Here is a 25,217-nt window from a genome sequence, read left to right as displayed (position 1 = left end):
AAAACAATCCCAAGCAAATTCAATATTCAAAAGATCAATAAAAAACTGTTTCAAAGCTGTCAGTTATTAGGTGAGCAAGAAATACCAACAATTCTGGTTGAGGATAAGGTCAGTTCTTTCACCTTCACTGTAAGATAAAATGTAAAAACAAGTGATGGACTTTCCATGAATTTAGAGAAATTCCATCCATCCCATCCAACATGCAGTGAAAGCCAGGTCTGACTGGACCTGCCCATTCTAACTTGAATAGTCAGATGAAGTTCAACCACAAAGTCAAATTGGTGACAACTGTGTAGAACAGGTAACTTTATTTTGTGACTGTTTAGCAGCTTCTAATTTAAAATTAGAGGTACAACACTGACATTCATGAAAATTTGTTTAAATAGAAAAGCCTCCTTAATTTTTTTTCAGAAGTTCTCACAAGCTGGAATGTGACAGAAGGTGTGATGCATATGTGGTTACAGGACTTTCACTATTGCCAATGGTGTCAGCAGTGTCTTCTTAGGTAAGCTCCATTGGTGCTGTACTGGTTTAACTTGAATAGCTGTGACAAAACACAACAAATACTGTAAGACAGTTGTAGTTTCTGTATCTGGCCACCCTCTCCACATCTTATATCTAAAAATCAATTCCATCCTTCCATCAGTGAAAGGCTAATTGCCATCTCAATGTTTCATTTCACTGTATTATCAAACCTAATGATTTGCTATAAACTTTTGATTGTTCCATGTCCTCAAGTAGGTAATCTAACATCTAACTTCTCAGTTCAATGCAAAATATAGTCCAATATCCCACTCCTTTTAAGTATCCTGCATACCTGAATCAGGTTTCAGGCAAGGTCCTACTGCAAACCTAACATACTCCTCCAGCTGATACTGTGCTGCAGAGCATCATTAAAATGAAAAGGTATGTCCTGTCCTAATGTCTGATGCAGAATCATGTATACCCCTTTTACCACTGACGGGTGCACGTCTCACCAATTCTTGTTCCTGTCCAGGCAATATGTTCCAATATGAATTGGCCACACAATTCTTCCTCGCATCTAACCTAAATCTTTATTACAAATTAAACCAATTACTTATTATTCTATCTGCAATGAACACAGAAAAATTCTCCTCTTTATAACCTTGAAAGAATCAACCCACACCAAGAGGAAGAGCTTTGAAAAAACACGCGATTCCTCTAATAGTCTTTTACAGTTTGATAACACCTTTCAGATTATGTCAGATCACAGCTACTGCACACTCTCAGATAACCCCATAGCACTGCATGCCTGATAAGCAGTAAACATCCACTTTCATTTCACAACTAAAGCAGCATATATTTTTATATAAGATATTTTATATGTCTATAAAATACAGGGGTGCCAATTACTCACTATTTAACCATCATGCTTGGTTATTACTGTAACTCCTACTGAGGAAAACCTTCACTCCTTATAAAGGCTGAAAAATATACTCAAAGCAACAATCAGCTTACCTTGCAAATCAAATCAATGTGAAATGTCACTGCCTGCTCCTCTCCAAGCACTGGCTTTCTACTGAGTACAAGCTCAAGCTAACTCTAAGCCCCTTCCCTCCTCTCCCTCCCCTTGTGACCATGGCTGCTCCAAAACCTCTGTTCTAAGGCAACAGCCAAATTATTGACCAACACCAAGAAGCTCGCAAGTACAGAGAGCAGCTCTGACAGGCACTGGAGCTAGATTACCAGAAACCATTGCCTGCAAGAGGTATCAGTCACCATGGTTCTAATCCCCTTTTAAATTAGTGGGAAAATTGTTTTCAGCATCTCATTCCACCACCCCCCCGCCACTACATGCCTACAAAATTAAAGTCAAAGCCCTACAGAAAAGCTAGATAGCTCTCCTACAGGCCAGAAGGTATTCGCCTCTGAAGGTCTGCAACCCTGCAAGCAGGGAACATGACTGCTTAAGAGTCATTAAGTACTTCATTTAAACTAACCATGATCTACCTTGTCAAATCTATTCAGTGAACTATGGGGATCCAGAAAGTTATTTTTTCCACTCTGGAAGAGTTTCAAATGAGAACTTTAAACTCAAATGGTGATGTAAGAAAATAATTTATTTCCAGTTTAGCTTTCATTTGTTTTTCTAGCTGTCTTAGAAATCAGGCCTTCTTTCTCTCTCCCAATAAAAAATATTTAAATCTGGAAGTATGCATTATTGTTTTTGTTACATCTACAGCAATATCTAATAATTCTTTCTACCTATTCTAAATAACTATAAATTACTTTATTGTATTTCTACTGTGAATAACATTTCATTTTGCTTGGATGACAACAGTAATAACCACACAGGCATCTATGTGGTAAGTACTGTGGTTATGAAAAAGCCAAAGAAACCCACTAGACTTGTATGCGTTAGAAAGCAGTATCTAATTATTTCAGTATAGAAACAGTACCCTGCAGGCTGAGACTGGCTTGAAGATGGCCATTGTTTTCATTATTTAAATGAAATAAAGGTCTCCAGCTAGAAGAGATGTATGGTTGTCAGCATTGTGAAGGTTTTAACTAGAAGTGATTTACAGTTATTAAACCAAGCAGCTACAGAGCTTTGTCACTCACCTGGCATTGGCAAAAGGCCAGGTGTCCCTCCAAGCAGTGGCCATTTCACAGGTTGATGTCAAGAATATCCCAGAAGTCCAAATCATTTAGCAGGTGCTAAAAGAAGATGTGGAAGATTATCCTTTAGATCTGACAGTCCTGTTTGGAAACAGTTTTTGGTTTTTATTGCCAACTGTTTTAAAAACAAACAGTAAAATCTGCTTTTGTTTGCACAGGACACTCTTAACTGTGAGGGTCTAAAAACACCTGGCTTAAGAAATGCCAGTTACCTGTCTGAAAACAGGTACAGAAACATACAGAAATGAGCACTGCAGAAAAAGCAGTGACACCACACACCAACAGCTACAAATGCCTTAGCCTTTATAATTCATAGTGCCTTACTTTAAAAGATGTACAACCGCTGAGCTACAAGTATAACCTTCCTGTACATGTTTAACAACAGAGCACACTGACCTGCAGTGTTACTAATCTTGGCATGAGCACACTACAAAGTAAAACTCCCCCGATACTAATGTTAACCTGCACATGCAAGTTAAAACACAAACTGACATTTGGTACAATTGGTATGGAAAGTTGAAGCCAGATTTTATTTCTGAGTGATTTTTTCATGACAAATATTAGCTGTCATCTGAGGCTGACTCTAAGCAAGAATTTAATCCATGACCATAATGTAGGGCATTAGCTTTGATACAGTTTGTGCCTAGTATTCATTCCAAGGAATCAGACTCAGTGCTAACATTGATAGCTGTCAAGAGTGTACATGTGGTTTCTTTTTACACTACCATTTCATAAAAGAAAATAATCCAATTAAGCAGATGTCACCATAATTTTGCTGACTTCCCTATTTATTTCAATCATTAAAGTAGTGTTTCATTAACAACAAAGCACCATACTCTAATCCTATGCATCCAAGAATATTCATGTTTAAAACCTGAACCGCCCTCACCGTTTCTGCTGCCCTTTTAGTTTTCAATGAGCTTCAGTAACTCAAAAGAATTGCAACCAACTTGGTAACTAAAAAAAAAAGCTTTGTAGAATGGGAGAAGTTCACAACAGGGGAGAAAAAAAGCCCTTCTAAAATAGCCAGGTGTTCACCTCAACCCATACCAACTTCACACAGATGCAAGGACAGTAGTTGAATCCGATTTCAGACTAAGGACATGAAAGACAAGCTTTATATTCTTATGCTTTTATAATGGTAGAACGAATTCATTTTTAGATAAAGAATAGTATACTCCCCTACTCTCCTATTCTTTCAGTTTGCTCTGAAAATAGCATGGCTGAGTTCCAGTCTTTCAACTATTATTTGATCACTGCCAAATATTTGCAAGTTCAGATTTTTCCACATCCCACCCATCTACTTGATTGCAGTTCATGTAATATCTACTACGTTTTGTTCTACTTTTATGAGTAAACGTACTGTGGCAAGCGATCAAGTCAGTCACAAAAACAGAATAAATTACTTTGAAATACAAAACTGAAGTAGTATTGGAAGAGCCCCTGACAGTCTATCACTCAAATGAAGGTTTAACCTGAGGAAGGGGTGACTGGCCTAAGAGAGCAATGCTGTTTGGCAGCAGCAGAGGTGGTTTACTTAAGGTGTGGGTGGCAATGCTTGTACATGTCCTTGCATCCTCATGACACATTCTGTCTTCAGTTGAAGGATCAGCTTGTTCAACAAGGCTTAATTTAAATGAACAAAAGTGGTAAGCAATTATTCAAAAGACATTAAGAGCACAAGCAGAAGCCTGCAAGAATCTCTCTATCCCCTTATTGCAAGGGGATCCAAGAATTTTTTTTAGAGTAGTTTCTAAGGCTCAAAATGGCACAGATATTCCAAGTCTGTAATTTACATATGTGGCCAGGTTGTTTCTTCTTTTAGAGATGTTCTGCTGGATTTTAAACTTTTTAATTAAAATAAGTTTATAAACCATTATATTACTGGATTCTGTTGAACCAAGAGTTGCCTTCTGCTTAATGGACTGATGGATATCACTAACTTAAATGCATTTATGTGTACAGTGTTATTAAAACATAAATACTCAACAGCATTAGCAGATGATCAAATACTCACTTTGCAACCATAACCTGTGAGAGAGCAATTGCCCATTAGGGGACTTGTGTATCTGTCCCTATAACATGTCCAGTTCTGTGAGGAATATATGCACCCTACTTCAGGATGCACATGCCCATTAATACACACACTAGCATTTTACACATGAACTTTTGATCTCTAGTGCTTATCATTTATGTACAGATTATTTATGTGGAACGTACCTGAGCTTATTTGTATCAGATTTAAAAGATTGTTGAAGTTCTATTTCAATGGGGAAAAATTTTAATACCTTAAATCATATTTCTCTGGTCTTTGCATAGTCATTGAGTGACTTCAACTCTATACAACCCAAATATTTCCCTGCGCTTAACAGAAGTATGTCTAATGCCCAGAGGCAGACTGTACATATCACAGCTCCTGCACTAGGCAGTCATCTACCAGATCAGCTGCCTTGTGTGAAACGCTGGTACACTCCTGTTGCTCATGCTCAGCAAATATATTCCCAAAAGCTTAACTATGAGAGCCAGGGCATCCTCCACAGGCATGTTATGATGCACTACAGAGAAGCGATAGCTAGCTTTATCAAGCTTGTGTTTTCATTGACTTCGCACGCTTACAAAGAGATAGAAAGATATAGCTGTTAACTCTGTGTAATATAACAGAGTGAGATTTTTAAAGCCTTCAGTTCAGTATTGATATAGCCCTCCCGTAGCTGCAGAGGTGAGTTTTGCTTTAGCACCAGTATATGAACTTCATTTGAAATATAAGTAAAAAGTTGTAATTTCTCCTTCCCACTGTCAAAACATTATCAGTCATTCATGATCTAAAGCCAAAACTGAGATAAGATTCCCAGTTCCATACAAAGACTTTCACAAACACCTACACCTGAAATAAAAGGATTAGTACAGATTTTTCTTAACTTCGGAATATTTTTTACATAACTGGAGAACAGCACAGTTACTTTCCCTCCAGGAGAAACTGCCTTTTTACTATTGTGTTTGATACAAGAAAAGATGTGAAATTTGTAAATTTATAATAAGTTCTAAAACAAATACAGATAAAAACTTTAAAAAGGATTTTGATTCATTTATACAGAATCAATGCAAGAAAGTGAAATTTTAATTAAGCAATTTTTATATAACTTCCTATCATTAATTATTATATGGACTGTTGCATGCATTTTATACCATTTAAGCAGCAAACCAGGACAGATCTTTAATCACTCAATGTATTATGAATTATTAGAAATTAATTCAGTGAACTATTTCAAAGCTGCCTCATTTTGACTAGGTCAAATTCTGGTGCCAAGAAGTGCAATGAATCAGCATTTAAAATTTTACTGGGTTGAAAGAAAATTAAACTGCAGTTCTGAATGACTATTTTAAATGACATCTCTCAAACAAGCTAAACTGATAGAATAATGAAGTATGACTACAGAGCAAGAGGAAAGTGCTACATTAGGCTGTTCAAAAATACAAACTCATCATTTTTAACTTCTTGGAGTGCATGTGTGAGATCTGACTTATGTAAGGTTTATCATTTCCACCACAAGACCAGCTTCTTGTAACTGATTGCCTATAACTCTAGCACACTCACCTGAAGAAGAGAATTTGGTTATATACAAAGAAAAGTCTGTGTCATTGTTCTCCATTTCTGTGTTGTTATCACCATCTTGTATATGCCAGAAGCCACAAGTATCAAGTCCAGTGTTGTGAGGTGTAAAAAACCCCACAAAACAGTGTGTTCACTGATCAGATACACTTTCTATGATACCAGGAAGTAACTCTGATCTCTATTTTAAGCCACAGGGAGAAAAATTTGGAATTATTTGTCAAAGTACAGCTTTCTACTATAATATACATAAAAGGAAGGTTTTTAGTTAGTGATTCCTGCTTGATCATGTTTTAGTGCTAGATTTGAGTGAAATACACTAATTATTGAAATACTTTAATTTAGCATTTGATTTGTCATCATCCTAGTATACTGGGAAATATTCAACTGAAAAGAATATAGTCTATTACAAACTATTACACTGGCATTAGTGTAATTTTGTTAGTAGCCTGTTTTTGAAAAGCTCCAAAGTGTTCTTCTAGTTTTGCTTCAAGTACTAAGAACTAAGGACTAGATAAGATAAAGTTCTGTGCACTTGAAAGTCCTTTTTATATAGTCAACTCCCATTCTTCCTTCTGTTGGCAACTGTGAAAGCGATCTTTCAAATTAGAAAGGTATCTGACATGCATCAAAACTTGCAAAGATTACTCAGACAAAAATAGGATCTGAAATTACTTTTAGTATGTGTAGATTAAAAGACCACAAAATCCAACCAAATGCTGCAAGATAGCCTTTAAAACAGAAGAGAGAAATTATGATTGGATTAATATCAGACTTAATTCTCAAGTAAATTTTTTTAAGAACCTAGACAGGTCCCTCATGGCTGTCATACTCCAAAGCCTGGGAGATGCATAAGAAATTTTAGGACTACCTAGAAGTACTAAGGAGATCCGGAAACATTAAATAGGCATGATCTTCAAACATTATCTACATATTTGCAGGGTCACATTTCTGAACTGGGTTGCACTTACCTATGTCATTGCCATCTCTATAATAGAATTAGCTGAAAAAATCTTAATAGAAACATACTTTTGCTCCTTGCTGATGGCAATAATGACAGTCAGAAGGTGTCTCATTCTTCCTGCATCTGCAGGTATAGCTTCTTTCTACAATCATCCCTGGTGCAGCCATCTGCAACCAAGTGAAAAATCCATTAAGCAACAGCACAGACTACATTAGGACATTACCAGGTCTTCACTACTTTACCATTTAACAATACTGCCAAAAATGATAAAAATAGTTCTTTGAAGCAAGGGGTTTCCCCCCCCCCCCTTTTCTTTTTCACTGCGGAAATTTGTCACAGACATACAAGAAGGCATAAGAAACATGGTTAAACCTGGCTGCAGACTTCTCAGAATTAGTCTACTAAGAACAGCCCATTGACCTATTCCAGCCCACAGAGGATTATTTTTCTCCCATTCTCTCCCGAACCTTCTTCCACTTTGATGCTGGAACTCAAATCTCACTCCAAAGGAAGGCAGTGAGAGACTAGGAAAGCCACCAGACTGCTTTTTTTGCTATAGCCAGACACTAGGAGCTAAACTGAAATATTTTTCAGCTGTGTTACAGAACACCTTTCCTAAATACTTTAAGGGCCATGTTGAAAAAATACCATGTTGAAAAAATACCCACACCAGACACGCACCAATGTGGGAGTCACCAGAAATGAGCTTGCTTGCCTATCTCCAACATACAGCCACCTTCCAATTTTGTTGGCTCTGCAAAACATACACACAGTTCTTCCTCACAGGATGTTTTGCACTCCTTAAGTAACTCAAGACATTTTTTGTGTGTAAGCATTCATTCTCCTCTCTTGAGCTGAGTGCAGCATGTTCACAGCACTAATTCTCAAACACAAACCACTTCTAGCTCCTAGTTCCCAGTCACATATCACATCTCACAGCCACACCCCAAATAAATGGACACTCTGAGCTGGAGCCCTGAGCAGTAAGCCCTGCTATCACAGTGTATTGGGTTTGCATGGCAGCGCTTTGGTAGCAGGGGGGGCTACAGGGGTGGCTTCTGTGAGAAGCTGCTAGAAGCTTCTCCTATGTCTGATAGAGCCAATGCCAGCCGACTCCAAGACGGATCTGCCACTGGCTAAGGCTGAGCTAATCAGCAACAGTGGTTGCGCCTCTGTGATAACATAAAGGGGGAAAAAACCGGGAAGCGGCAGCCGGAGAAGAGAGGAGTGAGAATATGAGAGAAACAACTTTGCAGACACCAAGGTCAGTGAAGAAGGAGGGGGAGGAGAGGCTCCAGGCGCCGGAGCAGAGATTCCCCTGCAGCCCGTGGTGAAGACCATGGTGAAGCAGGTTGTCCCCCTGCAGCCCATGGAGGTCCACGGTGGAGCAGATATCCACCTGCAGCCCGTGGAGGACCCTACGCTGGAGCTGGTGGATGCCTGAAGGAGGCTGTGGTCCTGTGGGAAGCCCACGCTGGAGCAGGCTCCTGGTAGGACCTGTGGAGCCATGGAGAGAGAAGCCCACGCTAGAGCAGGTTTGCTGGCAGGACTTGCGATCCCGCGGGGGACCCACGCTGGAGCAGTCTGTTCCTGAAGGACTGCACCCTGTGGAACGGACCCATGCTGGAGCAGTTCGTGAAGAACTGCAGCCCGTGGGAAGAACCCGCGTTGGAGAAGTTTGTGGAGAACTGTCTCCTGTGGGAGGGACCCCACGCTGGAGCAGGGGAAGAGTGTGAGGAGGAAGGAGCGGCAGAAACAACGTGTGATGAACTGACCGCAACCCCCATTCCCCGTCCCCCTGTGCCGCTCGGGGGGAGAGGTAGAAAATCGGGAGTGAAGTTGAGCCCAGGAAGAAGAGAGGGGTGGGGGGAAGGTGTTGTTTTTTTAAGATTTGGTTTTACTTCTCATTATCCTATTCTGATTTTGATTGGTAATAAATTAAACTAATTTCCCCAAGTCAAGTCTATTTTGCCCATGATGGTAGTTGGTGAGTGATCTCCCTATGTCCTTATCTCGACCTACGAGCCTTTTCCTCATATTTTCTCTCTCCTGTCCAGCTGAGGAAGGGGAGTGAGTGAGCAGCTGTGTGGTGATTAGTCCGGCTGGGCTTAAACCACAACACACAGCCTCATCTACAGCCTCAGTGCCAGATAAACCCACCAACTTCCAGAAAAGATGATACTGTAAACAGATCTTTCAGAGTTTTGTTTTGGTGCAAGGTGGTAGTAATGCAGACTATCTACTGCCTATTGTAATCTACACCTTCCACTTCTGCTCATTTCAATAATGGCTGAATTTTTCAAATGCTGAACATGGACATACAGATTTTATTGGCATGACCTTGTCAAAACAAATTAAGAGGCAAAAACACCAGGAAAAACAATAATTGTCATTCTGGTAAACATTTCTCTGGAATTATTAATCTTCACAATCTTCTTAGCAGTCTTAAAGGAGGAATAAAGCAATTAATATAATTCCAGGTATATTTCTCACTGACTTGCCTGTGCAAAAAAACAGGTAGTTAATCAAGCAATATCCCTCTTGTACCTTTTTAGAAGAACTCACAGACTGAGCACAGTTAAATCCATAAGTGATCCTTCAATTCAATTAGCAATTCTTCCTCACACAAATCTTCCCACATGCTATGACATTCACACCATTCATTAACTTGTCCTAGATATCATGGGATTAACCACTTCAAATAGTGACAGAAAACTCCTCCATAAATATTCTTCTCCACCATGAAGGGAAGTACCTATGTATTTTTACCACTGAGTTCTACCAGGGATTAAACTTATTTCTCACGTTCCTACACTCAGCTTCTATTATCCTAGTCCCCTTTTATTGGGCAGATTCCCCCATACAGCTAATGCAAATATGGGTCTCATTGTCAAAACCTTTTTCTTCTCCACCACAGGAATCTATGGTAAGCAACATGAATTCTTGAAGTATCTGCCTCCCCTGAAGTTGCAGCATAATGGTCTGTTACAAACATCTACCTGGTCTGCTGGGAACCCAAGAAACCCATGGTGATACACACAAATCCTGCAGCAGAAAACTAGACCAGAGATCTTTTTCATCTAATCCTAGTGTAGCCTGCAATGCAAGCTCCTCAGTAATAATGGGCTCCTGCCATACTCCCACGTTTTAGAAATTTCCCGAATTGCATCCACATATTTGAATGCAACTCATGTTCCCAAGTGTGTTGCTATACTTAGATATACCTGCCAGCATTCCCTGGGACATGGTACTCTGTCCTACTGGCCATGACAGCCTTTTTGCCACAGCAAGAATCGATCTTTCTCTATCAGCTTTCTGAGGCCACAAAGCAGAATCATGCATATTCAATAATCTACACCACAATTTTTTGTGAGCATCATTCAGCAATTCAAGCCTCAACATGTATCCCAGATCCACCAAAGAGTGGTACCTCCTGAAGATAACCAAAGAGGTTATGATTTTTCTGTAACAATTTAAGGCTACTACCACTAGACTTGAAGGGACACTAAGGGATATTATGAACTTGTCTATCAACTACAGACAAAAGTGCATGCTCTAAGAAGGAATAGGAGCTAGTTACAATACCTTTTTAAGAGTACTGGTATCTCATACTGATCTTTCTCTGTCAAATGCTCATATTGCTGCCCAAATAGCTCTTCAAAGCTAAGGAGAAAACATGTTTTGGATGCACTCTTCTCCAAATTAAAATAGAAAGCTAGTTCATGCAAACTATTTTTTCTGCTGTGCTTATGGGCAGATTTAAATAGATCAGACATATCAATTTTCAAAATATTAAGTGTAAGGGAATGCTGCTAATTGAATGTATATGTTTGACCAAGACTGAACTGATGCAGAAGACTGTTCCCCACAACTCATACAAGCTCCTTTTGCATTAGCAGCTAGTTGCTTTTCTTGCTATTCTGCATGTTCTGTTCCTTCCAGCACCTCCAGTTATCTCCTCTAGTTATCTTGCCATGTAAGTCCTCTATATTTCATGGGGATATAGAACATCCTTCCACTAAATATAGACCAGGCTAATAAAATCAGGTTTTTGAAATGTTTTGTGTTTTCCTAGAAGGGTAAAAGGCACATAAGCCTGGCACTAAGTTTTAACCTCAGATTTGAAATAATTTAGCTGCCTTTAGAAGACTACCTTCTTCAGCATTGAAACGTTTCTTTTAGCTTACAAATTCAAAGACTTCATCAAAACAAGAATATTTAAAACAACTGGAAAAATCATTAGCTGCACTTCCAGAACACATATTTTGGCAAGAGACATTACTCCAACACACCACCTACATCAGACATCCTAGGACTAGCCAATTAAATTGCTAAAGAGAGTATGTCTCTTAGTAAGGTCCTTTTACTCTTGAAATTTTGAAAACCACTCTCCTTTTAGATTGTAAGCACTTGCAAGGTCTTTGGTAAACAGACAAGACAGAATGGGTGAAATAAGCCTTATATTATATCCCTATTTTTTTATATCCATGTATTTTTATTCTTGTTCTACCGATGGGAAAATAAGCAGCAGTAATTGATGGTTGTTTGTTGTAACTATTTGTAATAGTCACAAAAATGGATAGGTATTTCATTTCATATGGTTATTCTTACATTTAAAGTTAAATTTTGAGTAACAATTTAAGCCAAGAAAACCCATTTAGAAATGCAAAAATCAAAAGAAAAATACTTTATATCACAGGTGAGAGATCAAGCTGCAAATAGGCCAACTTGTTAAAATTAGGCCAAATACAAGTTAGTTTGTGCTCAGTAGAATGATATTCCTGTCAAGCCGTGCATCTCATTCTTTTAAATAACTTGTAGTACTTCATTAAAAAGCCTCACTTACCTTCTTACAAGAAACATTATAACAAAGGTTCTTAAAGGACCACATCACCTAATCCCATTCCAACATTTTTAACTGTATAAAAAATTAATAACGTGAAATTTATTTAACCATAGCTTGACCTGAGTTAGAGATGCCTAAAACTCTTGAGAACTTTTCTTCAAGCTTATTTTTAGAAGTATGAACTATGAAAACCAAGAAGTTAGAAAACAATCATCTCCAGGCAATTTGATTATGCACTCAGCATCTGTATAGCTAGATTTAGTCTCTAGTGGAGAGTAAGTTTCTCTTAACACTCACAGAAAGAAAAAATTATTTAAGGAAAAAGGTAACTAAAATCCTCAAAAATTGCAGGATGACTCCAGAACAGAAAAAATACGCATTCTGAAATAGAACAGGAGAAAAGCCCTGTTTGCTCTTGAAACAAAGCATAATATGGGACAAACTTTTCAAAAAATAAGTATCTAGAATCAAGCCTGTACACCATAAAGTTGTCAATTCAAATCACTACAAGATTATCCACTTTTTTTGCCAGACTTAAACTCAGTAGCCAGGTACCTGTAACAGACAGCACTTTGGAATTCAACCTCGAAGAGCAGAGTCTAGAATTTGGTATGCTTTGAGGCATCAGATATTTTTCTTATCTATTTATATGACCAGATTACTATTAAAATTAATGTTTATTTCTGCTATAGTATTACAAATATTTTTTGTTAAACACATAGGATGTTCAAAGCCTTAGAATAATTTCTATTTATGCTACTGAAAGTTTCTTACCTCTTCAGATCTTCAAAATCCTTTGAGTAATCATCTTGGGAAGAATGACTCTAACATGATTTGTGACGTTGTATACTAAAAGAGGTAAGAATATGAGGTTAGGTATATGTTAGCAGAGAAGTATTTTAAAAGCTAGAATAATCCAAAGTGTTAAACAATTATAATATAAGCACATTTAATAGATTTTCATACTACATTTGGTTATTAAGGAGTGTCATTATATCAAAAGTGATGTACTATTTCTCCTTCACCAGTCTTTCATTAAGAACTCCAGGGAGATGTGAAAAGGTCGTGTTTCCTTGTTTGGGTTTGCCTAACCTACTGAACACCTTCTGATACACTATACAGCAGCTCAGTCAGTTCCTCCTGACATTGTTTAAAGAAAGCCTAAAAAAAGTACACTGACATCACAACAGTCATTGCAAAAATTTGCAGCCACAGTGGGACATTTTAAGCCAAGATTTCTGCTTGCACAAGATCCTTCTAAAGCTTTTGTTTCATCCATTTTCCCTTGAGTAAATAGGTACTAAACAGTTTACAGTAGGAAGTGCCTTCATTAAGCATCAGCAACCTACAGGATCTAAAGTGACTTATGTTAATATTTCATTTATTTGCTTCCCATAATAAAATGTGGCACTTGTACATAATTTACACGTTCTAAATTAAGCATGTTTTTGATTACAATATTGAAGATAGACCTTACTGAAAAGCTACATCCTGAACTCGCCATATGAACTTGCTGTAAGACAAACTTGTACATACTTGCTTACTTGGCCTGTACCCAGAGATGTCTTTCATGAGTACATCTTTGTTCGGAAAGAACTGACAGTTTTATCTTCCCCCCGCCTCTTTTTATATTTCTATTGCAGTGATTATAAGGATTCTCCAAAACAGAGTTGGGATATGGTGCACTATTCGTACTAATCACTGGACTTCCCAAAGATCCTATGTTCTAAGGCAAATACAGAGGATGGTGCAGAAGATTATCTAATGCATGTATTAATGCAAACAAACATATGATAGCCCTAGGGGTGTGTGTTTTGTTTGTTTTTGTTTTTTAAAGGTACTGATAACCTAACTGAGCACAAGTAGTTAAAGACAAAGAATCCATTAGCTTCTATATTTTCATCCAGAAACAATTTTGTTTTCCTCAGAAGATGATTAACCAAAAACCTCAAGAGAAATTATCTCCCACCTCTCTGGTATAACTGCAATACTATGGAGAGAACAGCAGGGAAAGTTCACTTAACAGAGGGTTTATCGTGTTACTTCAGAATATGCTCTTTTGGAAGCAGGTATGGGATGCAGCAATGTGAGAGAAAAAACATAACCAGACTTGTGTGCTTGCAGTTATTAATAAGGAGCATTTATGCTTGGAAGGAATCACTGGTTTGCAAAAGTAGTATCAAACATTAACAGTACAGGACAAGCAGACAGCTGAATGCAAACAATCCTCAAAGCAACTGCTGTGAATAGGATCTCAGGCTGAACAAAAAAATGCCCCAAAACATGGTTGGAAACAACAAGGAATACAGCATATCCTGGCAAGCCAACAGGGTATATGGCTCATTTAAAAAGCCAACAAACTTCCTACTTTCATGTCTGGCACAAAGCAGACTGAGCAGAAGAGTTCAACTGACCAGATTCAACTTTCAGGAAGCTGTCAGCCATACAAAGGTAGCTGTAACAGCACCACCACCTGTCCTACTCTGCTCTCCACCCATCACAACTGGTATTAACACCTTCGGGCTACACAACTCAGCAGTGGCAGCTGCCAGCCAGGGAGGGAGATGGACATACCCATGGGGAATGACCAGGCAGATAGGAACAGTGGCCTCATCCCCTCTCTCAAGGTCTCTCCACCCACAGCAAGGATATGACACTGCTATATCCAAAAGGAAAGAAACAAGTTTCACTTTCAGTCTTGGGTTCTCTACATTGCTCATAAGTTTTGTTTTCCTATGAGCATTTATTATTATGGTGTAATATCTTTGCCATAAATCTAAGATTTTAAAGTAAAATATCCTTGTTCTAAACATGTAACTTTCAACCTCTAAGTTAGTAAAACAACTTTGTCACTCAGTATTATATGAGGAAAGATACTTGAAGAACTAAGGTACCCCCTCAAAACAAGGAAAAAGCAGATGAATATATGTCTTCCCTCTCAGCTTTTTAGAAAACCAAAGTGTGGGAGAGCATGAGAAATAAGAGGCTGAGAAGACACTACTTGGGAATTAAATAAGAAGGACTAGGAACTGGAAAAGTTGAACACACATGATTCAAGACTGAACAAGAATCCTATCACAATAGAAAAACATGACAAAAGAGAGAACAAGAAGTTGCTGAGGGAGTTTTGTTTAATTTGATATTATATGCCTAATATCCAAAGATTCACTTTTTTCATATACTGCTTCATAGCAACATTTCTGTCACATTATTCCCTTCAGAAGACATGGAGTCTACCTGGATCTGTGCCTGGGCTGAAAGTCAAGGAAGTTTGAAGGTTAAATAATATTGAAGACAAACAGCAAAGAACAGTCACCACAGATTAATAAAACACTGTGGTAATTAGAGCACAGAACTCACACAACATTGTTTTAGGCTCACCTAAATGTGATAAACTAAAAAAGGAATTAAGTTATCTTGGCTATAAGAAGCCTGTCTTCTGAAGTGGTATAAGGAATAGGAGGGTGAGTTTTACTGCTCCTGTCCTAAGTGACTAAAAGTACATTAAAACCTCACTCACTTCAGTTGCAGAAAGAGAGCAGAGGAAGACAAGTTAGCTTTAAAGACTACCAAAATTCAAACCATTTTTAGCATCTCAAGCCATAACTTATCATATTCAATGTGTCAGAACAAGTTTCAAACTACAATTCTAAGAAGTGAAATTTAAGCTTTTATTACATCAGGACACACACAAATTGTGTATTTCTACACTATGCATACACTGTGTAGAGATGATCCTGTGGATTTTGCTCAGATGTCCGACAAAATTCTCTCTTTTCTACTGAAGATGTTGCTATTTCATAAAGCTTATCTTCCAGGATAAACTTTGAAATGCTTTCTATAGGCATGCTACAAAAAATGTAATGGAGAAAATTTCTGATCAGAATTTTTTTTGTTGTCTAAACCAAGAAGCCCTGAACATGGATCTCCTTACAAAAAACCCAGTAGTCCTGTAGATAAATAACATTTCTCAGGGAAAATGAGATGGCATGAAGAAAAAAAGGACAGTTTCTTGATAAGATTTTAAGCTTCCAAAATCTACTTAGAAAAGGGATATAAAGCATTAAACACTATCCTCATATCACTAATGTAAGTTACAATAATAGTCTTCAAACTTGGAAGGTAGTTATTACCATAAACAGATTTATAAAAATACAGGATTAGTAAATTCAAAAAGACTGGATTTTTAACAGCCTTAAACAGTAACACAATATTTCTGAAGTAACATGTTGCCTCAAGAGGGAGGGAACGTTTAAAGGAAAATGAGCAAGAGATGGCTGGAAATGCAATCAAACTAAGAAACAAGTGACCCATCCTAATTATCTCTGATAGCAGATGCTGCTAACAGATGCTCTCACATTATGCTCAAAGTACAGCTGTGAGAACCAGAAATAGATACCAGAGATGCTAAACTCAAAAAGATGCATCCCTTGCACCTCAAAGAGAGATACTTGAGATATCATTCTAAGCTGACAAAGCACATTTCTTCCAATCGCCTCTGCATTATGAAGCAATCCAAATGTACACTAGGCCCTTTTGCTTAAGCTGTTAATTTTAAGGCTTCACAGGTGTTGGCAGAAAAAGATATCAAGTATTACTAACAGATCAACTATTACTAAACCCTCAGAAAGAGTTTATTCAAGTCATAGTTGTATGATGACAGTTACATTGCCTTGTCTCATTTACCTTAGCTAGTCTCCAATCAATAGACTTGTACGGCAGAGAGTAAAAGCTACTTGGAAAAAAAAAAAAAATCAGGGAAATAAAAGTATTTTTAACTGTCCAAAAAGTTTTACATTACAAACAAGAAAGGAATTACAATTTAAGTATCTCAAGCATTATTGCTCTTGGAGTTTTTTTTCTTGATGTAGGTTCATCTTTTAAGTGTCACACATCATGAAAGCTTGATTAAAAACCAGCTTTAAGATACCTGTATCTATTCAGAAGTAAACCTAATAGCTAGAGCAAGACGAAAGATCAGCAGGAGATCTGCACATCAACAAACTCACAGAAGTATAAACAGCCTAGTACAAATTACAACTTTCTGATACTTTCAGGATGCTAGAAATCTCTAAGAGCTATGCACAGCACTCCATTTTTCAGAGTAGCATCTAACTTCTTGGGGTCTGATAAATTTAAGATTCTACCAACTACAACAGTAGTCCTACAGAAGGACTGTAGTAAGTCCATCCCAGACTCCCGTCTTTTGATTTGGTGAAATATTTTAGTGCTAATACCTGCTATACTTTTTATCCACAGCCAGAAAAAACACCACTGAGGTGCTCAGTCTTTCCACATGGCTGACTGAATTCCAGCTACCAGCAGTAGGGGTGTTTCTGGTGGTTTTTACACTGGCAAAACTATAATAAACTGGAAGTCATAAATGCTCTGAAAAAAAATATTATGCCATCATCTACAGTCAGTAGGCCATCACCAAAGCAAAAGTAACTTAAGACTTTCTAGAAGACACAGTTTTTTGTCATTACACTTAAAACCAATGAGAGCAAAATGACCACAAATCATATTTTCATTACTTTCCAATTCCCTTTAAGAAAGTCTTTGTACACAAGTAATGCTCTGCCCATGCACCACAACACGAGAGAAAGGATACCACACCCCACCCCTAAGAGCACTGCAGTTCTCAGTGACTGCTGTCAGAGGACAGTAACATAAAACTCTTACTGGACCACAGAACACCAATCCAACCTCCAATACCGGTTGGCTGAAAACAGGTGGCGGTGCAGAGAGTCTTGGTCCCTGGAGAGCTCACTCATCAAGTTACAGATTAACTCAAAAAACTTTCATTTAGGGAAAGTAACAGTTCGGTTACCTCTGTATCCTAGCTGGGACAGCAGGAAACAGCAGTGAGGGCCATGGCTGATCTCTGCACGTCCAAGGGGACACTCGCAAGCTATAAAAAAAACCCAACTTTTAAACACTGCTTTTGGACACTATTTCGGCTGTTACCATCCCCCAGACGATGGTTACCGCCGAAGCACAGCCGGGACGAGCGGGGCCCGGGCAGGCAGCACGGCACAGGCCCCAGCGGCACGCCGCTGTCACTGCCCCACCTAAAGGCCGCCCCTCCGGCGCCACACCGCTCCCCGGCAGCGGGCAGAGGGACAGCCGCCCAGCAGGGACCCGCCACCGCTTCAGGGAAAGCCCTTCTTGAATAAATCTGGGAGGGCACCCCGCACCCCTTCGCCCACCGGAGACAGCAGCCCCATACCCACGCGAAGCCGCCCCCGGAGGGCCCAGGTCCTGCTGGGCTCGTGAGCATCACGTCCTGAGGGGACCGAGACTCAGCAAAATCCCCAGAACTCCCCACCGGCCGTCACGGCCCCCGCCGGGCACTCGCGACCGCCCCACTCACAACAACAGCACTGCCGCTGCGAGCTCCGCGCCCTGCCGCCACCGCCCTCAAATGGCTGGGGCCACGCCCGAGCCACGCCCATTCCTTCTCTGTAACCAATGCGAACCGCGCTTGCTGAGGGGGGAGTGGCGAGTAGGAGATTGGCCAGTAGGGTGTGGTGTTGTTGCGGGGGGCGGGGTTTGTCGGTGTGTGGGGTGGGCTGGGTGGCGGGCGGCCGGTGGCTGCGGGGCGGCGAGGGGCCCGGCCGGTGCTCGCTGCCTCCGCCCGCCCGCCATGAACTCCCTGGACCAGGCTGAGGGTGAGTGCGGCGGCCCGGAGCGAGCCTGGAGCTGCCTCTTTGGCGTGCTGGGAGCTTCCGGCTCTGTGCCTGGACTGCCCGAGCGCGCTGCCTCGTCCCTCTGGAGTGGGCCCCCGCTGCGGCGCTGCCCTGAGGGGGGCGAAGCGGCCCCGGGAGGCCTTGGCTCCCTCCCCACTGCGCTCCCGGGGCCGGCGCTCGTCCTCGGCCCAGACAGGCGAGCTGGGGCGGGGTCTCTGGATTCACCTTCACATCCTGAGGCTCGGGGGCGGGCTGCTGCTGCTGCTCTCTGGACGCCCCGCGGAGGCGGAGAGCGGGGCCCGCCGGGAAGGCCTGTGCTGAGGGGTTCCGTGTGCGACCCGCCAGCCGCCTTCCTTCTCTGGGGAGGAGGGAGCTGCCCAGGGGGCTTTCCCTTTCCGTGCCCCTTCTCGGCTTTAGCTTATTAAAATCCTCTTGTGCTGCGGTAACTACTTCTCTGCTCGCGGGTTTTTACGTGAAATGCATTTCTCACAGCTGTGAGTCCCATCTTGCACGCTAGGCGTTACACTGTGCCAAGGCTCCTCTTGCATTTGAAGAACGTGACCTCAAATAGCCCTCTCTTGTCTGAGAACATTGATGGTTTGGGTTACAACTTCTTTGAAGTTACGGTTTACAGGATGTCAAAAACCTCAGAGGAGTTTTTAGTGTCCAGAAATAAGACTAGTAGCGATTTTTAAAATGCATCAGTGTCTCAGACTTAGCGTGTGTTTTGTAGCAGATAGTAGAGGTAGACATGTCAACAAAAAATGATAGTCCGGTGTTGTCGCAGCTTTGTTGCTATGTCTGTACAAGCTGTAGGGATCTAACAAGTGTGCCTTGCTAGTTACAGCTGCCAAGTGCCAAAGTGATAAGCTCAGAGAAGGTTCTTAAAATGTGGATATCCAAAAATAAGTTAAAACTTTAAGTTCCGGTTTTCTGAAAGTTTTTTTTCCCATTTTTTATTTTAATGCTGTATACATTATAAAAGTGTTTTCTCGAGAACTTTGTTATCAATAGCTTGATTTTTATGCCTACAGGGTGCTATTTCTTAAACAGCAGGTTTTCATGTGATGCCTTATGTTCCCTCTCTCACTTCAGTGACTAGTTGTAGGGGTTTGTGCTAGTCAGGGAACAGTTAATTAGCTTTAATTGCTGGCAGTGGTTTAGCTTCCCCAGAAGGGAGGTGGAAGACAGGACGTAACTACTGGGCTGTTGTCAGTAATTAAGACTAGTCAACTGCTCTGTGGCAGAAGTCAAGATGCTGTAATCTTCCCCCATGAATTCACCTGCAAACCACTTAAGAGTAAATTTACAGTTTGGAAAACTGCATTAGTAGTGATCATAATAGGTATATTTCTTCTAATCTTATTCTGTAATTGCTTTATTTACTCTGGTATATAATTTAGCAGTAGTTGCAAGTTGAAGGAAAAAAATTCCGGAGTGATGCTAACTGAAACACTTTAGCTGAAAGTTAAATTTATGCTAATAAAAAGTTAACTCGAGGTAGAATTCTAACTTTGACTGGAATGTTGTCAAATATTGACCTTGTTGAACAGAAGCTTAAATCTAACATAGACTTCTGGTGAAACAGCACCTTGTAGACAAACGTTAGGTGGCTAATATTTTTTTTTTTTTAACAGAGTGGGAGTATGAACTTGAAATGCTGCTCGGCATTTAGCAGCAATTTCAGTGGAAGGACCATGGGAGAATGATGGCAATAAGAAAGATCTATGTAAAGAAAAAAAGAATTAAAATACGATCATTGGGCTAGTGTTTGCTGTGCGTTTTTACGTATGTGTGTATATATATATTATGGCACTAAATGTTTCTACCAAGCAAAGTCATCAAAGCCATGCTGCTACAAATAATGCCTTGAACAGCTGGCAAATGGCCAACTTTTTTTTAATTACCATTCTATAGATATTAGAACTTAATGGTTTCCTGATGTACTTAATACTCCAAAATGTGATACTTTTTTTCTGTGTGGAGGGGCTATTTAAGCTATTCTAAATCTAACTCTCAGTATTTTGAAAGAGGTCTAAAATACTCTGATTTTTCAACTATATCGATTTTCTTTTCCATAAGTGGGAATGTTTCTTGCATTTAGTGTAACTCCATAATTATACTTTTTACCTAAAAAGTTGTGTGAGGCTACTTCGACAATGTTTTTATTACATCTAAATGATCATTGTATTGTTTCCTCTGCCTGTTTAAGAAATGGGTGTGCACGGGGCGGGGGGGGGGGGGGGGGGGGAAGTGAATTCCTTTTATCTTTTACATTAACATTTGACTAAAAAGATGAAGATCTAATTATGTGTGATATACATCCTCCCCAGATCTCAAAGCTTTTGAAAGAAGACTTACTGAATATATTTCATGTTTGCAACCAGCTACAGGACGTTGGAGAAGTAAGTTTGATGTTCCAAGGACTCTCTTTTTCAAGCTTTTTAGATTTATCAGTGTGTATCTTTGATTTATGTTTGCCCAAACAAAAATCTGTGCTTAAAATCTCTTTAAAATTTCTGTGGCCTACATTCAAACACTCTGTAACAAGATAATACAAGATAAAAAACTAATACTTTAGCCAGAGTTAGAAAAATAAGGTCAAGATTGAATTGGCTCAAGACTGAATTATTCTGGAAATAGTTGTGACAGTAAGTTGTTGCATTTGTTTCTGGGTTTTTTGTTTTTTGTTTTTTTTGTTGTTGGGTTTTTTTGAAGGCTCAGACTTCCCAGACAGTCACTATAGTTACTTGAACTAAATATGGTTGGGTGAGATAGTCCCTATAAAATTGAAGGTGAGAAAGTAACAGCAGTGTGCCGTAAGGGCAGAATATGTCCCCATCTGTGTTCTAACAGGAAAGTTTGAAGGAGGGGGGAAGGCAAAAAATACCACAGATATGCTGCCAGCTTTGGGATCAGTAGTCCGTGGTGGAAACAGACTGTTTTTTTGTTGTGAGATTCTGCTGAAGTTTCCATACTCAAAGAATACAGGTATTTTTTAGAATACATAAAATAGTATCTTTTCTCCTGAGAGGCCAAGAGGTTAATTTCAAGTGAAGGAACTGGAGGAAAGACCTCTTAAAAAGCAAAAACAACAAAAAACCCACCCCACCCCAAAACACAGCCAACCAAACACCACCACCACATCCCCAAAGCCCCTTGTTTCAGAGCAGTTGGGAAGCAAGCAGGTATTTGTAAGTAGATCTGCCCAACGTGTGCACACCTACTGTAGGAATGCATTTGGCTTCCAGGGTTGCTATTTACTGTCAGATGTAATAATAATAAACAAGTACTGGAAACTTCGAAGCATATTTAAATGAGGTTTGCATAACTAGTATTGTGTTCACTAGCTAACTTTTTTCCTAACAGCTTGTTTTCCTAGTTTTGTAATTCATGTAAAAGAGGGACTTTTTACTTTAATTATAATGGGGTATTTAACAGGAGAAAAAGTTAACATTGAGTTATCCTGGAAAAAAAGTATCTATATAGAGAAGCAGCTCTATGCTTTTGATAGATCTTTTACAACTTTCTTTTGAAAACATAACTTGTTAGGGTTACTTTTTAATTTCGTTTTTATTTTTGTAATATCGATAAGGAATATGCAACTCAATAGTAATTACAGCAGTCTTACAAACCTTACAAACAAAGTAGTATTTCATGAATATCTGGGTTTGGTTTTCAGGTTCTTTCCTATGATCCTAAAGGCTGGTAACTCTGGGTCTTCTTTTTCTTTGTGTTGTTTTTTTGTTTTCCCCTTTTTTTTTTCCTCCCCCCTGGTAAAAGACTTTATTTGCATCCAGAACTTCAGGCTCCACAGAAAACACTCTGAACTGCCAAATGTGCAATGAAAGCTGCAAGGCTTTATGGGTGTGCAATAGAGTATGAGCTTTCTCCACCTTTATATTTGTTCTGTTTTGTTTGTCCATCAACCCCTGTTCCCCAACCCTTTGTAGTGTCTCAAAATCAATCTGGTATCTTGTGTTACTCTAATACGTATCTAGCATTATCCATTTATAGTGAATTGATTATTCTTCCTAAGCCATTCTGGATGTGTAGAGGTTTTTGTTAAACTTCATGTGCTAATGCTAACATGCCTTCTGGCTCCTGTTTAAATTTTGTGATTTTTTTTTTTCTCTGTGTCAGCTTTCCTTCCTTGTTATTGTGTTGATTGGGATGGGGAGCATAACACAACTTAGATGTGTCACTAATGCCTCAGGCTTTTTGTATGTAGAAGAGCTAGCGGGATAGAAGCTTTAGTTCTGCTCTGCAATTTAATGGTGCTGCATTTCTGTTGCCCAGGCTGCGTAAGCTCAAATAGCATACTGAATATTTGGTACAACTCTTACTCCAGTCTTCCAACTGATATTTTTGCTAACCATGTTATGTTAGAAACGTTCATTTCTTCAAAGCATCAGGATGTTTCTACTTGACAGAATTTGGATTTTTCGTACCTACTTGTTCTGTCCAGGAAACTTGTACAGAATCTTTAGAATTTCACGTAATAGAAGTTTCTTTGCCTATTTTAATTTCTACCTTCCAAGTAGCAGCTTTTCCCCCCTCAAAACTGGGAGAAGAAATAAATGCTTAAGAGCTGCTGATGAAAAATAAATGCTTTTTAATAGGAGTGAGGTATACTGTTTATGACTCTCTTTTCTTTATCAGTGATTCTGATAGTGGTATCAGTCTGCACAGCAACTGGTGCTTGGAACTGGCTAATAGACCCGGAGACACAAAAGGTAAAGATCACGCTAATTCCGAATGTAGTCTGTTTCATAGCTTGGTGTTGCAGTGAAGTGGTATTGCATCTTGAAAACCGAAAGGCTAAAGGTGGTTCTCCCATGAAACTGGGAGATAATTTTTAGTTAAGCTCTCAAGCTGTCTGGAATTGTTGTGGAATATGTCCTGGGACAATGCCTAACAAAATGCTACACCTTGAATGCTCATCTGAAGAATTGTTCACAAGTACTTAGAAATGGCTAGGAGCAGTATTTTTTTTAAGTGAACTAGGCAGCAACTTTCTGTATGTTTTAGAAAATACATAGTGGGACTAATCTGATTTCTTTCCTAGGTGTCATTTTTCACATCGCTTTGGAATCACCCATTTTTCACAATTAGCTGTATTACCCTAATTGGCTTGTTCTTTGCTGGAATACATAAAAGAGTGGTGGCACCATCAATGTATCCTTTGATCATGTTTGTCAGGTTAAAACTGTTGTAGTTACTGCTGTTATTAAAGCCTACTGCTTTTTCAGTTTTTACTTACTCTGTCTACAAGTGTTAGCTGCTTTCCTTGACACAATTCACACAGTATAGCAGCCCGATGTCGAACTGTTTTGGCAGAATATAATATGTCCTGTGACGATGTAAGTGTTAGTGGTTGATTGCCTAAACCTTGTTTTTTTAAAAAAATTCAAATAATTTGAAAAGGCACACAGTGGTGTTTTTTTTTTTCTGAACAGCACTTGTATGCACCTTAACAAATTCTGTGTGTCTGTAAAACTGGAATGTAGAATACTTAGTGTTGTTCTGTGTGTTATTTTAAACTTAGCCTGTAAAATTGAACTTGAAGTGCAATTGTTGGGCTCAGCTTTCAGGGTCTAAACTTTATTTTTTTTTCTGTCTTGCAGACTGGAAAATTAATTTTGAAACCTAGGCCTCATGTTCAATAAGGGCTGTCTTCCTTCAGTTTTTTCCACTGCCATGGAAACCAAAAATGACCTTTTTTTAAGGTAGTATGAGAACAAAAAAACAAACAGGACTGGTTGTCACTGCCTGGGAGTGAAAGTCTTATACAGTTGACAGTGAAAGTGTGCAATATTACTTTCTTGAATATTTATCCAAATTCTTTGTTATCATATTATCAGTGCTTTTGCTACTTCTGATTACCTCTTTTTCAGTATTAGTGTCACTTTTTTACTTCAGCTAGAACAGAACATACAGGTGAAGTATGTTAATCGGCTATGAAGTTGAACTTGAAAATCAAACCTCGTTTGTGTTACGTGTCTTTGTAAGCTATTGTAAATAGCAGATCGATGCCAATGTTCAGGAAAAGAAGTAATAATTTGCTGTATGGATTTTTTTTTTTTCTCATGAACAGTATTGACAGGAACACTTACCATTCCCATGATGTTGTATTAGCACACTTACTCATTACAGCTGTCCTTGTCTCCTGGTCATTCTTTTTGGAACTGGTTAAAAGGCTTGCAGAAAGACTGTCTGTGCTGGAGAAAACTGGTCTTACTGTTCAAGAACTTTGCAAGTATATCAAGGATCACATCTGTCGAATTGTATATATAGTGCACCAGCCACTTTCATTGTGGTCATACGTAGCTCCTTGTTTGATCTGGTTCACAACACTGCTATTTTAAGATTTTAATATTTTAAAAATGGTCTTAAATACGCTTGTATCTTCCCAATTGTAAGGTTGTACTGTATCTTAAGTCCACGTGACCATTCTGAGTGGATTTT

At 39.2% G+C, this 25,217-nt stretch overlaps 1 protein-coding gene and 1 pseudogene across 1 annotated transcript; one reads left to right on the top strand and one right to left on the bottom strand.

Annotated features, from left to right (window-relative positions):
- Nucleotides 1-368: 368 nt before the first annotated feature.
- Nucleotides 369-13,594, bottom strand: LOC104261583 (nuclear receptor coactivator 5-like; annotated as a pseudogene).
- Nucleotides 13,595-18,671: 5,077 nt separating this feature from the next.
- CNEP1R1 (CTD nuclear envelope phosphatase 1 regulatory subunit 1) lies at nucleotides 18,672-24,962 on the top strand. Its single transcript, XM_059824898.1, has 6 exons — nucleotides 18,672-18,731; nucleotides 21,083-21,154; nucleotides 23,412-23,485; nucleotides 23,818-23,927; nucleotides 24,058-24,112; nucleotides 24,377-24,962. Exons 1-6 carry the CDS (start codon nucleotides 18,707-18,709, stop codon nucleotides 24,416-24,418), a joined length of 378 nt encoding a protein of 125 aa, XP_059680881.1. The 5' UTR covers nucleotides 18,672-18,706; the 3' UTR covers nucleotides 24,419-24,962.
- Nucleotides 24,963-25,217: the final 255 nt, after the last annotated feature.

This window comes from Gavia stellata, chromosome 15 (assembly GCF_030936135.1).
Source record: "Gavia stellata isolate bGavSte3 chromosome 15, bGavSte3.hap2, whole genome shotgun sequence".
NCBI classification, from domain to species: domain Eukaryota; kingdom Metazoa; phylum Chordata; class Aves; order Gaviiformes; family Gaviidae; genus Gavia; species Gavia stellata.
Note: the sequence above shows the minus strand (reverse complement) of the source record. Positions and strands in the feature narration are given on the sequence as shown.